Genomic DNA, 15,917 nt, shown 5'->3' on the forward strand with positions numbered 1-15,917 from the left:
AAATAAATAAATAAATAAATAAATAAATAAATAAATAAATAAATAAATGTTCATAAAGTTGGTAGGTAATGATGGATATGGGAAGAGGTGGAGGGGATAGATATGACCAGAAAACATTGTAAAAAAAAAAAAATTCTCAAAGAATTTTAAAATGCTTGTAAGTTTGTTGCTGGGGTAAGGGCGGGGCGGGCGGGGCTGTGCTTGCTAACATTTGCCCATTCCTGTGGTGTAAGTGTTCCCACTGTGGCTGGCTTCAAGCACTGCAGGTGATGTGCCCAGTTGGAAAGAGATGCTCATGGCTGACTCTTGTGTGTCAGTTCTTTCGACTCCAGCAGGCGAACTTCTGTAATTATCTCTGTGTCCACCCTCTCCTGGATGAGTGACCTTAGACAGGTCACTAAACCCTTTGAGTCTCAGCTTCCACCTCTGTGATTTGGGGATTTTGTTTGCCTTCGTGAAGACTGAAGCCAGAGGGCACATGACGTACTGGTACTGTACTTAGCACACAGTGGGTGCCCTTCTGTAGAATCATAGTTCTGCATGAATCAGATTCTATAGGATTATGATTGGTATCTTGTCTCATAAACCAATGAATGGCTGAGGTCAGGTTTAAGGTCAGGGCAGAGCTGAGGGGTCCCTGACCCTGCCCGTTCTACCCAGAAAGAGGAATGTCTGAGACTCTGTTCTGTTGTTAGCCCCCAAGGCTCTGTAGTCTCAGGATCATGAAAGAGCCACCTGCCACACTGTCTGGGTGCCGTCAGTGCTGGTGGACGGGGTCAGGCTGAGACGGTGCTTCTGTGTGGTGCATCTTTCCCTCCCCAGGCTGGCAGCTGAGGCTCACAGCCTGGCTCTACACCGACTTGAGGTTAGATTGTTCCTACGGTGGGGAACAGAGTTGGGGAGTCAGGCTGTGGCTCAGCCCACAACAAGCTGAAGCTAATACCTCTTTCTTTTGATGTTGATTTTTTTCCATCACGGTCCTGACATTCAGCTTGGCAAATTGCAATTAGTGATCTGCCCGCCTCCTGCTCTGAGTTCCCATGCCAACCGACCCGGGCACACACAATGGCATGAGCTCAACCCCCCTCCTAGCACAGGCCTGAGGAAGAATGTGGGACAAGGAGCCAGAAGTGAGTCCTGGCCCTAAGAGACCTTAGGGGATGTTGCTGGCCCTGAGAAGGATGGTGAGGACAGTTGCAACTTTTCTGACATCGCTTTTCTCCACTGTGTCCTGTGAACCCATGGCTTCTTTACATCTCTGTGGTGGGTCCCTAACTGGGGAGCTCCTTAGACGAACCTGGTCTACAGCATGCTAGAATGGATGTAAGTCTGAGGATACCAGGTCATACAGACACCTGTTCTTCTTGTCCACTCACAGAGATTCCCTTACAGCATCCTTGGCTCACCTAGTCTTCCGTTTTCCTGTGCCATTCTAAGAGATGGCCCCAAATTACCTCCCCATTCCAGAAGAGGAAGCTGAGAGACACAGAGATGGTTTTAAATGATCCTGTGGTGGCTCAAGTGTCCAGGAGGCCTGTCCAGGCATGCAGTTCAGAGCCTCTGCTTCCCAGACTTCCAGAGAGGGACTGGATGATCTGTACTGGAGCCCTGAGTGGGCTCATGGTGGGCATCTGGCCTTGGCTCTCTGATGAGCATCTCCTACCAGGGAACTAGAAAGGCAAGGGCCATCTGAGTTGGAAGTGCTCTGTGTCTCATGCTCAGCTGAGGCCCGGGGAGGTAGGTACCTCCACCTCCTCCTGTTTACATAATGGGTTGGAGGTAACAGCAGTGTCCCCTCCCTGTCCTCAGACTTCACCTGGCTTTCTCATGTCTCTGTCCTCCCTGGCGCCTGGAAGTCCCCATGTTCAGAACAGCTACCTCGAGGACTGGTCTCCACAGTTAACAATAGCCTCCCTGCAGGCTTCTTCCAGCCTGCTTAAAACTCCCTCAGTGAATCCATAATGCCCTCTCCTCTCCTCCCTGGCCACCAGTCAGTGTGAGGAAAGCCTAGGCCACCAGGCCAGACTTCAAAGGGAAAAATCACAGGCTCACTCTGGTTCCTTGTGTCTGTTCCTTCCCTGGTGAAAATTGAGTGGAGTGAGTCTCTGTCCTGGTGGCCCTGGGTGGCTGGGGAGTCGGGTGCTGTAGCTGCAGCTCTGGCAGGCGCTCCTGACATCTCTTTCTCCTCTGGGTTGCAGGATGCAGCACTGGGCCCGGCGCCTGGAGCAGGAGATCGATGGCGTGATGCGGATTTTTGGAGGCGTGCAGCAGCTCCGAGAGGTAAGGCTGCTGGTGCCCTCACTCTCCTGCAGGGACCTTCCTCCCAGCAGGAGTGAGGAAAGGGTATGGAAACGAGGGAGTGAGGAGGAGGTGGCATTGTTGAGGCCCTGGCATAGTGAGGTACAGCTAGATCTCAAGAAGTGCTCCTTGGGGTCTTGGTCTGACCTTCTTCAGATACCTGTTGGAATGGTGGCCCAGTCTGATGAACCTCGTGCCTGGAAGGGTGTTGGGGCTTTTCAGTTTTCAAGGTTGGTGAACTCCATATTTGAAGTAGTGCTGTGGGTGGGAACCCAGGCCCTTGAGGGGCCACAGCTACAGGGTGCACAGAAGCCAGATGTCTCATCAGTAAACAGTATGGCCAAGCCAAGCAAGACCCAGGAAAGAGGGTGGGAGGCTGGCATTCCAGCCACTATAGTCTCTGTGAAGTGGCAAGCCTACTTTAAGTGTCGGAATGAGGGATCAAGGTGCGGGAGGGGTGATTGATTAGACGCCAGCGACCACATTCATCCTGGGAGATTATGTTAATGTTTGAAATAGCGATGTGAAGAGCAGGCCATTCGTCACCCCCAGAAGGCTGCAAAATGTGTTGCTGTCAGGCTACAGGCTTGAGCTCTTTATGTGGGATGCGGAGGCTCAGAGAGCCAAGCTCTTACAGTAATGGGTGTGAGGCTTTAATAGGGTAGGACTTCTTTGCTGGGCTCTGTACAGAGAGGTCCTGGCCAGAACCAAGCAGAGGAATGAATGGACATCTCCTTCCCATAGTTGGCCTGGGAACAGCGGAGAAGACAGTTACTATTGGGGGTTCAATTGAAAGTCTAGTAAATATTGTCACCCTTCTTGGCCAGTGCCAGGGTCAGGAGATACACCCTCAGAGCCAGGCAAGGATCATCCTCAGCCCTTTCTCAGGGTTAGCTTCTGGGTGCCCAGGAAGTGGTGACATTGCTCATGGATGTAGTCCCCGGCATAAACGATGCTAATCATAGATGGCTAATCAGTGGGCAACATGGTGAGGAGGAGCATCCAAGTCTGAACATCTGAGCTACTAGCTTGCTCAACGTTCCCCCTGAAATCACCCAGGCTTCTGCAGCCTCCCTCTCCCGGTGCTGGGCCTGAACCGCAGTAGCCCCCATCCTACTCTTCCTGTGAACTCTCAATGACTCAGCTGCACTTGGAAGCCGCTACAGAGAAGGCACTGTAGGAAAAGCTGTTCCGGAACAGGAGTCAATTTAGGCTCAGGAATAGCATTCTGCACTAACCAGGCTATAAGTGGGCACTGCCAAGTGCAACTGTGTGGGTTAATGGAGGAATGGTAGGTCCCTGGAACTTGTAGTGCATGCTTTTCCAAGTTCCCTACGGGGCACTAGGTGTACCAGTTAAGAACCCTCCAGGATTTTGCATTTATGAGCAGCCCAGAACATTTATTTATGAAAAATAATGTACACTACATGCATGAGATGTGGACCTATCTGGACCAGTGATCCTCCTGGATGGTGAGGACCGGACATGGATTCCGACTCAGTAAACCTGTAGTATGCACCATTGAGAGACCTGGGTCCCTCTGATTCTTCTCCTTTGCTGGGAGGTTTGCCTGGATGATGAGGTGGTGAGGATAGCAATGAAAAAGCCAATCATACCTCCCCATGCCCCCTGGAAATCATTAGGATTGTCTTCATTGGTCATTTTGCTTTCCTAGGGTAATTTTCTCTCCCCTTGGATGGAGTATGAGCATATCCTCTCTGACTTTCAACCAGCCCAACAGTGAACAAGCTGCTGCAGCTGGCTTGTGGCAGAGCTGGGGCTTCTGACTCCTGCTCCAGCCCGTCCTCTGGCTATTTCTCTTCCCCTGAGTGCACAGGGGATGCCTAAGGCTGTGGAGACCTGGGTAGGGATGTGTTTGGTATGGCAGGTGGGCAAAGAAATGCTGACCCAGCGTCCGTTTCTCTTGGCAATCCCTCCGCTGCTCATGGCTGCCAGCTCTCCGTGGCTCTGTCCTGCTCCAGTTTTTCTCACCTGCTTCCTCAGCCTCTTCTTGCTGACAGCTCTGGGACAGCTTCTCAGCACAGAATATTCTGCCAAGACGTGTCCATGGGGGAGGGGACAGGTGTACAGCTCTAGAGGAAGAGAGCAAATCTGTGGGAGCAGGAATGACCTAGCCAGGGAGCTCCCCACCAGCTCCACAGTTCACATCCGACCCTGGCCCTCACTCCTTTTCTTCCAATGCCCGTGTGAGGGCCGGTGTAGCCTGCTTGTGTTTGGCTCCGACGTGTCAGGAGCACGGATGGTGCAGAGCTGTGACCCAGCCACCAGTGCTATCACAGACCCTCACACAAGTGCTGCCAAGCTGACAGCCTAGGCCCCCCTGGGGCTGCCCCTCCTCAGAGCTGATTCTGAGCTCCCCAAACACCTGCCACTGGGGCGATGAGAGCCTCCTCCATGGCTTCTTCACTCCTTGCCTGCCCTACTCCTAGAGGCTGCCCCACCCCCAGTAGCTTGGAGCCTCAAGGGCTGGCAGCTGCAAGAGAGCAGAATCTGCAGACATTGGCATTTGGGAGAGTTTTCCTTGCCTTGGCATTTTCCTCCTCCCAACCTTATCACAACCCCATGGGGGGCATGGCTGGGGGCAGACTGTGGCCCATTTATAGGTTAGAAACCATGGCATACCACTTCCTGTGACGACTCTGTCATGTTTCCTCATCTGACTGTAGGCCAGCACCTAGTCTGGTGCCAACCTATCAGCTCTGCTTCCTTAATTTAGCCAGGCACCCCTGAGCTGTGCTCTCATGGGCACTATAGCCCCACCCCCAGCCTCAGCTCTTGAGCCCACTTTCCTTGTACAGTCCATGAAAGTATGAGCCCTAAGCAGTCTGTCCCCTCCACAACCCATGGGGCCGAGTGAGGTCTCCTGAGCCCTTTCTCCACCCACCCCCATCAGCACCATATTGTCCCCATCCTAGGGGGAGAGCAGGGAACATATGCTTGGGCTCCGAGCTCATTTGCATAATGAGGATATCAAGATGAATAATTCATCAGGTGGGGGGTGGGGGTGGGGGTGCAAGGGGAGGCTGAGGAGAAGGGCAGGTCTCTCCTCTTTGAAGCCTAGGTCAGGGACATTCCCACTTCTGAATGGATGTCTAGGGTACAAGGAGAGTGACTCTGGAGACCTTGTGAAAAGCAAAGCAGGAGAGACTGCCATCAGGCACGGGGCCACCATCAGGCACAGGGCCACCATCAGGCACACCTGGTACTGGTACGTCAGGTACATCCTGGGATGGGTTTCTGGCCTGAGATACTCACAGGGAAGAAGACCTTTGACTGGGTCTAGGAGAGGAAGCTGTCACAGAGCTGGCTTGGAGCGGGGACCTGAGACTGAGATGGCCATGTCCGGGGGACCACAGCGTGTCTTCTGGAAACATACCACCCGTGTGCAACTCCGTGCCCCTCTCTTGCTGGTCAGGGCAGAAATACCCACGGCCCTGCCTCTATCTCAAACTGCCTTCCCCTGCACGATGATCCTAGTCCAGCTACGTGCTTACTGGTTATCCTCAGAGACCTATCTATCATTAAGGAGGTAAACCAAGGTCCTGGTCACTCATCTCCGACAGCCAGTCCTGTCCTGGAGCTCAGACCGGCCAGCCATGGGTGCTGGAGGGTGGGTGTCAAGGCAAACAAACCAGCTTAGACAGCAGCTCCCTAAACTGATAAGCCCCTAGTGGGTCCCACCCAACTACCATCCTCCAAACAGTGTGCTGAGTTCAGGCCTTATGGTGTCTATGGCTCCTCAACCTCTTATGAGAACCAAAAATAGCTTTTCTACACCAGCGCCAACGCCACCATCCTGCTCTGTCTTGTTCGCCCCTGGCTATTCGTCCCGCTCATCAGCTCAGCGCTCCCAGGAATGTGTAATTAATATTTGCCGAGTGCCACATCTGGAGCTGGCTATTGGAGCAGACCAAAGTCTGGAAACATCCAGGGTCCTCTGTAGATGCCTTTGAGAAATGTCTCTCTGCCTCCTCCCCACCTCCTCCTCCCCTCCTCCCCAGCTGGCACCTCTGCATGCTTGCACACTGGCTTTACCGTTTGCTGAAGATGTGGTCTGTCCCCCCATTCGAGGAGAGTGCGCGCTGGGCATCCAAGGCAAGGTTAGCAGTGCCCTGAAGTGGCATGGAACCTCAGAAACATAGAGGGGCGGGACAGAAGAACAGGGACAATGCTTGGGTGCAGAGAGGCACCGGGGGTTTGAAGCAGTCCCAGAAGGGCCAGGCAACGGCTGAGACTGTGACCCCTGGCCCCATGGTGGGTCCTTCCATCAGGACACTGGTTTGTATGTGCCTTTGAAAGTCAGGCAGCAAACAGCTCCTTAGGCGTGCAGTACACCAAGAGCCTACCAGGGGATGATGAGGCAACCCCACAAATCCCCTCCCAGATCCTCACTAGCTGCTCCCCCCAACAACAATTATCATTCTGGTGGCCCTGCCCTCACCTCTCTCGAAGACCCCACCCCTTCACGCAGACCCACCCCTCCATCCAGCTGCCTGCTCCCGTTGGGGCCCGGTGGCACCCTCCTCTCTCCTTTCGCAGATGATGGTGATGTGAGGCGCGTCCTAGCGGGGGCGGGTGGTAAGGGGCTCGGGTGTGAAATATGCCGCTGGGTAGGGATTGCTGTCGCTTGCCTCCCTAAAAACCCACATATATTATTCTTTAATGGAAAGTTAATTGTCTTATTATTCCCTCCATATGGTCCTCTTGCTCGGCACCCAGCGGGGATGCATGGGGCTGAGGGGGGGGGCTCCTGGGAGGGCGTCTGAAACGTGATGAGGCCGCTGCATAATTGCTTACAGAGAGGCGGGTGCATCCGAGCCTGGCCAAGCCCTGTCTCGGCCCAGGCTACTCGCTACCTTTTCCCTTCCCTTTCTCACCTTTGGTGTGGCAACCTGCCCCACCCCTCCCCAGGGGCCATAAAGTCTAGAGCACGCTTTCCTGAGTAGGGATAAGCTCTGTTACATGGGAAATGGTCGCTGCCCTCTGCTCCACCCTGAAATGCAGACTCGCCAATGAGGCTTAATGGAAAAAAAATTTCCATTTTTGGGGAGTTTTTCTAAAAGCTGTTTCATCTATGGCAGGAACTGCTGCCTGTGGGCCAGCCAGGCTAAGGTCTACGCTTTCACACAACACACCCAAGAGGGCATGCAGGAAGTAGGGTGGAGGGCGGCTGCCCCAGGACACTGCCCTAGGTAGGACTTCTGGCTCCTGTGGCTTACCTCTGCTGCAAGCACCAGCGACCCTGGCAGCTCCTGCAAGTCTGCCGGAGTCTGGGCAGGCCCAAGTACCTTTCTCAGCTCCTCCCCCAGCCCCAATCCTCCCCTCTAACCTTCTTCTGAAACTGTGAGGGCGCTGTGTCAGAACTGCCTCCGCAGGTGGAAGATACAGTGATAGGAAAACCCAGAAGGGGCCTGGGCACACATACCTGCCCTTCAGCCCTGGAGTCTCAGCAGCGAAGGGCTGAGGCAGGGGGTCTCGCTAGATGACTTCTAGGATTTTGGACATCTCTGCAGGAAGGTACTGCCAAGGTTTCTGGAGCATCCATACACACTGAGGGGTCTAGAAGAAAATTCTTAGATGGAGTCAGTCAGTGATATAGGGTTAGGGACAGGGCCCCCTGGCTTCAAGCTCTTGACAAGAAGTTACACACCCAAGGTCAGCTTAAGGGCATGAGGAATAGCTTGGAGTGGGAGAGACATGTTAGGTGCTCTGTGTCTGCTGAAGGCAGACACTGCCCTGGGCTCACACTGAGTCGGATGTGGGATTGAGCCTAGGGCCTATGCCATAAGCGGCAACTGGAGGGTAATGTGGGAGGGAATGACAGGGCTGGATTTTTACTCTGGGACTTGGGGCATGTCCTCCTACATAAGAAATGAGGATCCAAGCAGTTCTGTCTTCATGGGAGAAATAGGAGTCTCAGGGGAGAAGAGACAAGGAGAGGTAAGGGAGAGCTCTAAAAGCACGGGATGTCATCCTTCTTCTATATCTCTCGAACAAAATGATTGCAGTTCCAAGGGTTGGTCACAGATTTAAAAAAAAAAAAAAATCAGACATCAGACTGTCTTCTCTGCCTAGCTCAACCCCAGATTTTGAAAATTGGTTTTCTCATCCCAGCTGATCATGACGTATTTTGGAGACATTTTACTGAGAAAAGCAGACGGCCACCAGGCTTGGGTAGGGCTGGAATAAATAGCATCTATGAGCAAATGAAGGATAGAGGTTTTCTTGCCCAAAAGTGTAGGGAGCCAAATGCAGAGACACCATGGGAAGGAAATAGTGGAAGTTAAGGCAAAGGACCCTTTACATCCCAGAAGACTTGATTTATCCGGTTAGCCAGCAAGTTACCCGCTTCTCTCTCGAGCCCTATAAAAAGAGTATGGCATCTTGCTTAGTATAAACTAGGGGACGCTACAAAGCCACCAAGCTCAGGGCTATTCCCAGAAATGGGGAGGTCGGCGGGTCAGGCCACTACTGGGATCAAGGAGGGGTTCTTTAGGTAGAAGCTTCAGGGATCTCAGAGTCCCTCATCTTAAGAAAGAGGCACTCTTGGAAGACACGAACAAAACCTTTCCAGCTAGACAGGACTTCCCTGAAGTGAAGACCCCTCAGTTCTATTGTCTCAGGAATTTTGGTGATGCCTGCCAAGAAGGAGCACCTACCCAATGCCTATCTATAAAACAAGACACTTCTCAACATTGCACATACGTGGGGAGAATGATCTGGTGAACATGGGCTCTTCTCTGAGATCCCCAGAGAAGCCAGCTTCATGGCAGGACAACAAGGCCCAGCTTCTATGAAGTCCCAGCTCTTGTAGCTTCTGAAAGTAGCTGGGGGCTCTGCTCTCGTCCCCCAGCTTCTGCATCCATCTCTGAGTCTAGAGCCAAAGGCTGGTCCTGGTGATTCAGGGTGGGAGAGGGGGGATGGGATGGAGGACCTAGATGGGCTTCCATCTTGAGCCATGGGGGACAGTTGACCCAGTCTGTATTCCTCCCTGCTCCCCTTCTTATCCATTGCTGGATCAGTGACAGCCATGGCGACACTTGACTCAGATTCATGGAGCCCCAAGCACTTGGCAGAAGCAGAGAAGTAATTGGTTTTGACAAACCACAGCCAGCCCCATGGGCAGCACAGGCAGCGTTTCCCACTACCAGGCTGAAAATGGAGGTGTCCTCTCCCCACCTTTCCTGAGTACAGCTGTCCTGTCTACATGTGTAGAGATGCCGTGGCTGGAGAAAGTAACGAAGCCACAGACTTGGTCTTCCCTTCACATTTCTCCTAGCCCTGGGACCTGGTGATTCTGAAGGCTGGCTAACCTATTATTTCACACAGAGGGAGGAGACTCAAGTAGCTGGATCCTGAGTAGACCCCTAAGGCCCTGTCCTTGTCTATCCTTGGCTTTTCATAAGCTGGATAACCACATGACTGGCACTTAGGCTTGGGTGCCTTGCCTCAGGCACTCGCAGAGCAGGATAAGAAACAGGCTGTGCACATACATGGCTGTAGTATATGATGCTATGTGTGTAGACACTACATGGCTGTGACAACAAATGATCAGGTCGTGGCAAAGGTAGACACCTAAAAGTTGAGAAGGAGGCGTTTGGGGCTCAGAATGTCCCACAAAGCTAAGGATACCATCTAGCCCCTGCATGAGGGAAGGGAAGTCAGTGCTGGCTGCCCTGGGAGAGAAAAGCCTGTATGGGGCTGCCAGAACGCTATCTACATACAGGATCCCTGATTCCTTTCTTTGAGGAAATAGAGGGCGTGGGCTGGGTGAGGCAACCTAGAGAAGAGCTGACTCCCAGATGTGCTGGCATCTGGCTGAAGCCAGGGAGTATGGGCCGTTCTGGAGTGGTGTGAAGTCTTAGCTAGGGTAGAAGCTCTGAGCAGAGGTAGCAGGAGGCTTTACTTCAGCCTTTGGGCCCCCCAGCTGCCCTGTGCCCTTACCCTCACTGGACTTCTTTCAAATCTGCTGGCTAGTCTTCCTCATCCACCTTCCCCACCTCTCTGCTGATTGAAACCCAGATCGCAGCTCTCCTCTTCCAGGGAGCCCTCTAGATCAAGGCCAAGGCCCCTGGTGTCTAGGACTTCCCACTCCCATCAGCCTTTGCATCTTTAATGTATATAGAGGCTGCCAGGCCCCTCTGGGAGGCCCAGTCTTGTGGTTTCATCACATGGAGTACAGAAACCCTGGGCAGAGGGCAGAGTTATGTCCAGGCCTTCCAGAATCCACCTGAACAACCAGGAAGGCCATTAGGTGACTCACTGAGAGACCGAGCCTTCATGCTGAAACTGGCACACGTGACTCCTGGGCTTGTGCACAGGAGAGGGTAAAGTGTGCATGAAGGTAAAGTGTGCATGAGGCTGAGCAGGAGTGGGAGCACGCGTGTGTGCTCATATTGAAGAGGCGCTGTGTGTGAGTGCTACAAGGGGGTATGGGCAAACGAGTGTTCGCGTGTCCACAGAAGGGCGTGGCCACGCCTGCATGCATTCCACATGGCATTCGTGACCAGGCAAGAGGGTGCCTGTGGCTCAGTGTGTGGCTCCGAGAGCCGCCTGTGTGCAGGCACGCACAGGGCAGGGTGGGACTGGAGGAGGCAGATGCCAAGAGCTCTGCCACCTAAGCAGGTGAGAACGACTTAACGGATTCGTTATCCAAGCTGAGAAATCTCAGTTGGGGATGAGGAACACACATTACACACTCGGTTTCCCCAAGTCATCCCCCGATACCGTGTGCGTTTCCCTGCAGGGAGACGGGACGCCATCAGTTGTTTGTCTGTGCACAGGATGAATTGACCCCACAGTGGAGATCGTGGACCTTGTGCAGGGTGGTTCGTTCTGTCCTTAATCCAGTACAAAGGCTGGACCTTGTGCCCATGGAGCTGTGGCTGGTCAGAGGGCACAGGTGCCTCCTGTGTGTGTAGAGAGCGCTCGAGCCTGCAGGCATTGCTGGGCTGTTCTTCGGTCAGCTCTAGTAGCCCCTCATGCTTTCCCTGCATTAATGCCTATGCTATCCTGTCCCCACGAAATGAGGGCCCTCAAAACTGCCCACTCTCCCTCCTCTTACCTCCAGTGGCTGTAGCTGCTCGGCTCTGCTCTGCACCTCCCATTCCAGCACAGCTCCCGAGACAATGGTGAGCTCTGTACCAGAGTCCTACAGTCTGGACTCAATACTACCTCCTGCCCTCGTTCCTCAAAGACCCCCAGCCCCACCCCAGTACTCCACCGCATCATTGCACAGTCAGACTGGGTAGCTGGGTCAAGAGGCAACCACTTGCCTCTTGATCAGGTGTTGACGGAAGAGCTTTCATTATGCTCCATCTATAGGCGTGGAATAAATTGGTGTGCAGTGAATTTATTCTTTTTAAAGAGGGACTTTACCACTGGGGAAAACTTTTAAAAGGAACATTTATATAAAAAGCAATTACCATGCCAGTAATTTTTATGTATTCTCCCCCTTCCATCGTTGCCTTTGTGTTTGAACGTGACCGCCTCCTGGGCAGCTGCAGCCTGGCTCCATGGCAGCCTAGCTAAAGCTTCCTGCCTGGAGGAGCGGCCTCTTCCAGGAAGGATCAGCATTCGGGGCCTGGGCCCAGCAGGGGTGTGGACTTCAGGAGCATGGCTGGGTGGATTTGTGTTCCAAACTTGAACACTTTGGAAATTTCCTCCAGTGTGCAGCTTTGTCTTGAGGTTGCTCCAGTCCCTGTCTCGGGCCAGATGCGTCTTTTCTAGACTCTTCTTGGCAGCTGCTGAGCACTTAGAGGCCCTGCTTCCCAGCAGCCTTACAGGACAGCTCCATGAGGGAGGAGGCGGTGGTGTGGGAGCAGGTGTTTTCTCTCCCTAGGGTCCACGAGGGGAGCCACTACCGGGCACCCTGCTTTCCAGCCATTATTGTGCTCACATTTGGTGCATTATGTAAATTATCTCCATGGCTAAGTGGCGGAGGAGCTACTAGGGGAGGGAGGCAGTAAGGTCTGGAGCCTACTTGGGGGTGGACGGGAAGCCGGGCCCTGAAAACTCACTGACATCTTCTATTTCTGATTAGGACCCCTGGGGGCCTGCACAGTTTACCCCTCAGACTACAGCTCTTTGGGGAGCAGACTGGAGGTTCCCAGGAAGCTGAATGGGCTGCCTCCACCTCCCACTTCAGGTCGGCTTCGTGGGTAGGACGTACCCAGAGAGCCTCCATAGAAACTCATCTCGGAACTATGAAAGGGACAGGGCCGGGAAGATAGCTCAGTGCATAGAGAGCTGAGGTTGAAATCTCAAAGCCCAAGGAAAATCTGTGTGCAGTGATCTCAGGGAGATTGAATGCAGAGATAGGAGAATCCTGGGGGGATCACTGGCCAACGAGCCTGGCTTACCCAGCAATGAAGAACCAAGAGACAACAGCTTGAACAAGATGGAAGGTGAGGACGGATGCCCGGGTTGTCCTCTTAGTTCTATACATATGTCTTGGCATACATGCACTTGTGCTCTCATACATGAATGAACACACCCACAAATCATAACTAAGTTTTTAGAAGGTCACACGTGGCCAAGGGGCTGACTCAGGGGAGTTCCCGTTACCTTGAACTCCTCATAAAGTACCAGTGAACATGTGATGTGAAAGGTTACTATTTCTGGCAATGCCGACATCCTGGGGCACCAGCAGCTGGGAGGGTCCTGGGAGGGGCTGTGGTGCCACCAAAGCATACAAGGGCATGGGAGTCCCCAGGCCTCATAAAGGCCAAGACAGTGATGGGGCTCTAGAGTGTGTTGTCTTTCCTTTGAAACATGTGGTCCGCTGGGAGAACTGAGCCCACCCAGTGGGGTTGGGTCCAGCGTGCCACCGGCTGAAGAGCCCAGTGCTCTGATTTTCCCAAACTGCTCTTCTGAACCTGATTTGGCCTGAGGTGTACCAGTATAGGCCACATCCTGGTCCTCCTGTCTCAGGACCTGGGGCTCCCACCCTGTCCCCTGAGTAAAAGGCCAAAGGGTTGAGGGATGGTGAGTTTGTGCATACCCTATAAATTACACAGTTTGCATTCCACAAAGGCCGTGAGAGGTAGCAAATGGATGGTCTACTCAGCCCCGCCTCCCAGAGAGCCACTCTTCCTCCCAGCCCTTCCCAGGCAGGAGTGCCTATGAGTCCATAGAAGATGGGCCCCTTGACTTTGGTATAAGCTCCAGCAATTGTGAAAAACCGGAGTCTCCAGCCTTCCTTGGCACTGTCCCTCGGTCCCCCGAGATGGGTGGCATTATCTGCCAGACTGCTCTTGTGGCTGCTACCCCTTTCTGATTACTTCCAACTTCGGGGAAAATGTAGTGAAGGAACCCCAGGACAGAGGCCACAAACACTTAAATTGCTGTTTTGGTCTGCGGAGCCTAGTCTGTATCTGTGGATCAGAGAATCAAAACCTCAAGTTGCCTTCACTTTCAGGCTGGGGGAAACAGTTAGCTCCTCCCCTTTTGTTGCCCCTGTCCTGAGGCCGAAAGGAAAGGTGGTCAAAGTGGTTTCCTGTCTCTGATCTTTCTACCTATGTTATTTGCCCTTCTTCCCTCTGCTTCTCTGCCTTCTCCACCCCCCTGACATTTCTAGATGGGTTTTAAAATTTAGGGTTTTTAAGTCTGCATTAAAAGGCGCCTGCCGTAAAGTAGTGGTTACACTGGGCCGGCTGTGTTAGCACAGCAGCCCCCAATCCCCTCCTTTCCCATCCCCCATACCCCCTCTCCCCAACTGCATTTCCAACTCCCCAGAGGCTCAGAATCTCAGAATGACATAGTTACGTCGCTTCTGCATGGCTGTTCAGTTTTAGGCATTATCCACAGGGTACCCTGCTGTGGGAGAGGAGAACTCGCCCCATCTCCAACCCTGGTCCTAGCCCTCCAGGGTCATCATGTGATACAGTTAGATTTGAACTCACTGCTGACCTTGTCCTGACCTATCACAGCACATACAATTTTTTTTAGCTGTTTTCGGGAGATGACAGCTGTCGGGGGTTTTGCTTCTTAATTTCTTTGCTTAGTTTTCTTTGAACCTGTATTTTATTCTGCCTCAGACTCCCTCTATTGTGCCTGACCCTCGTCTAATTCAAGCTTCTAGGTTCCATTCATAAGACAAAAAGTTCCTGTCTGGGGCCGTCCAGTTTGCTCCAGTGAACACTGACTCCTCTCTGAGCTGACTCTCCTCGACACTCACTCTCGGGGCTTGTCCCTGGGATTTTTTGTAACCTCTCTGGAACAAGTCCCCTCTTTCCTGGGCCCTGTGGCCTCTTCTTCCTTGATTTTTTTTTCCTTTGTCTGGCAGAGAACGTTTTCATTGCCTTCCTGAGAAAGGTTCCTGGGAACAGAGCTCTTGGCTTGCAGATCTCAGCTTTCCTGACCCTCTGCACCTCACAGGAATCAGAGGCGGCTTCGAGTCCAGCCTCTTGACACAGAGTTTCAAAGCATTCAGAGTCTTGACCCATTGTATATGACCTGTTTTGTTTTGTTTCTTTAACCAAAAAACATAAGATTTTTCCCTCTGCCCAGAGTTCAAACAATCCTGTACTTACTGTATGGCATTTACTTTCCACTCAGTGGACACTTGAAAATTACATGCTCCTGCCCTTCACTTTTTTGAAGTTTTCTTTTCTTTTCCTTTAAAAAGAAATTTTGGGGGTGGGGAGGTTTAAAGACAGAGTATCTCTGTGTAGCCCTGACTATCTTGGAACTTAATTCTCTAGACTTGGCTGGCCTCGAACTCACAGATCCACCTAAATTCAAGGTGTGCGCCATTGGTGGGAAGTTTTCTTGAACGGTTTCTTTTACTGTTTTCTCTCATTCTTTTTATCCTTTCATTATTTTGTTCTTTGAGAACCCTTAACTCAGACACCTCTCTTCCTCCCATCCCCTCCTCTTCTACCCTCCCTCCTTCTGCTCCCCTCCCTTCTTTATTCCATTCCTCTCTCTTTCCTATTCCTCCTCCTTTCTGGTTCTACACATCTCTACTTTAGTCTGGCAATCTCTTAGTTTTGTATTCTAATCGTTCTATCAAGCTTTACATTTTACCACCGTATTTTAAGTTTCTAGGATGTCTTTTTGCACCTTTAAAAAAAAATAACATCTTGTTCTTGTTTCATTGTTGCTGCAGTGTCTGCTAGTTTTCAGTAGTGTCCCTTTTTAGAAAACCTTTTTAATTTAGGGGGGGGGGACACTTACAGAGAAGTTGAAGATAATACAAAAATGCCTGATCCTTTCCCCAGTTTCTTCTAGTTGCCTTGTGGAATCAGAGTATAGATCTCAGCTAAAAAGCTGACGCAGCACTGCTCTCCACAGCGAAAACCCAATGTAAAGTTTTACTAGATTTTGCACTCATGGCCTTTTTTTCTTCCAGGACCACATTTAAGATAGTCCATCATATTTAGCTATCATATTTCTTTAATCTCCTCTAATCTGTGGTGGATTCTATATCTTTACTTGTCCTTTCCTCTTGAAAAAAATTTTATTTATTTTTATTTTATGTGCATTGGTGTCTTGCTTGCTTATGTGTCTGTGTGGGTGTCCGATCCCCTGGAACTGGAGTTACAAACAGTTGTGAGCTGCCATGTGGTGCTGGGAATTGAACCTGGGTCCTCTAG

The 15,917-nt window shown here is 51.9% G+C and overlaps 1 protein-coding gene across 8 annotated transcripts in view; it reads left to right on the forward strand.

Annotated features, from left to right (window-relative positions):
- The window catches only part of Cacna2d2 (calcium voltage-gated channel auxiliary subunit alpha2delta 2), a 125,573-nt gene that overhangs the window by 23,216 nt on the left and 86,440 nt on the right, over positions 1-15,917 (forward strand). For all 8 annotated transcript variants that reach the window (XM_055629601.1, XM_055629602.1, XM_055629600.1 and 5 more), the window contains exon 2: positions 2,199-2,280. In XM_055629601.1, coding sequence (XP_055485576.1) covers positions 2,199-2,280 — 82 coding nt within the window. The remainder of the gene's footprint in view (positions 1-2,198; positions 2,281-15,917) is intronic.

The sequence above is a fragment of the Psammomys obesus genome, unplaced genomic scaffold, assembly GCF_907164565.1.
Source record: "Psammomys obesus unplaced genomic scaffold, mPsaObe1.curated_primary_1811, whole genome shotgun sequence".
Taxonomy (NCBI): domain Eukaryota; kingdom Metazoa; phylum Chordata; class Mammalia; order Rodentia; family Muridae; genus Psammomys; species Psammomys obesus.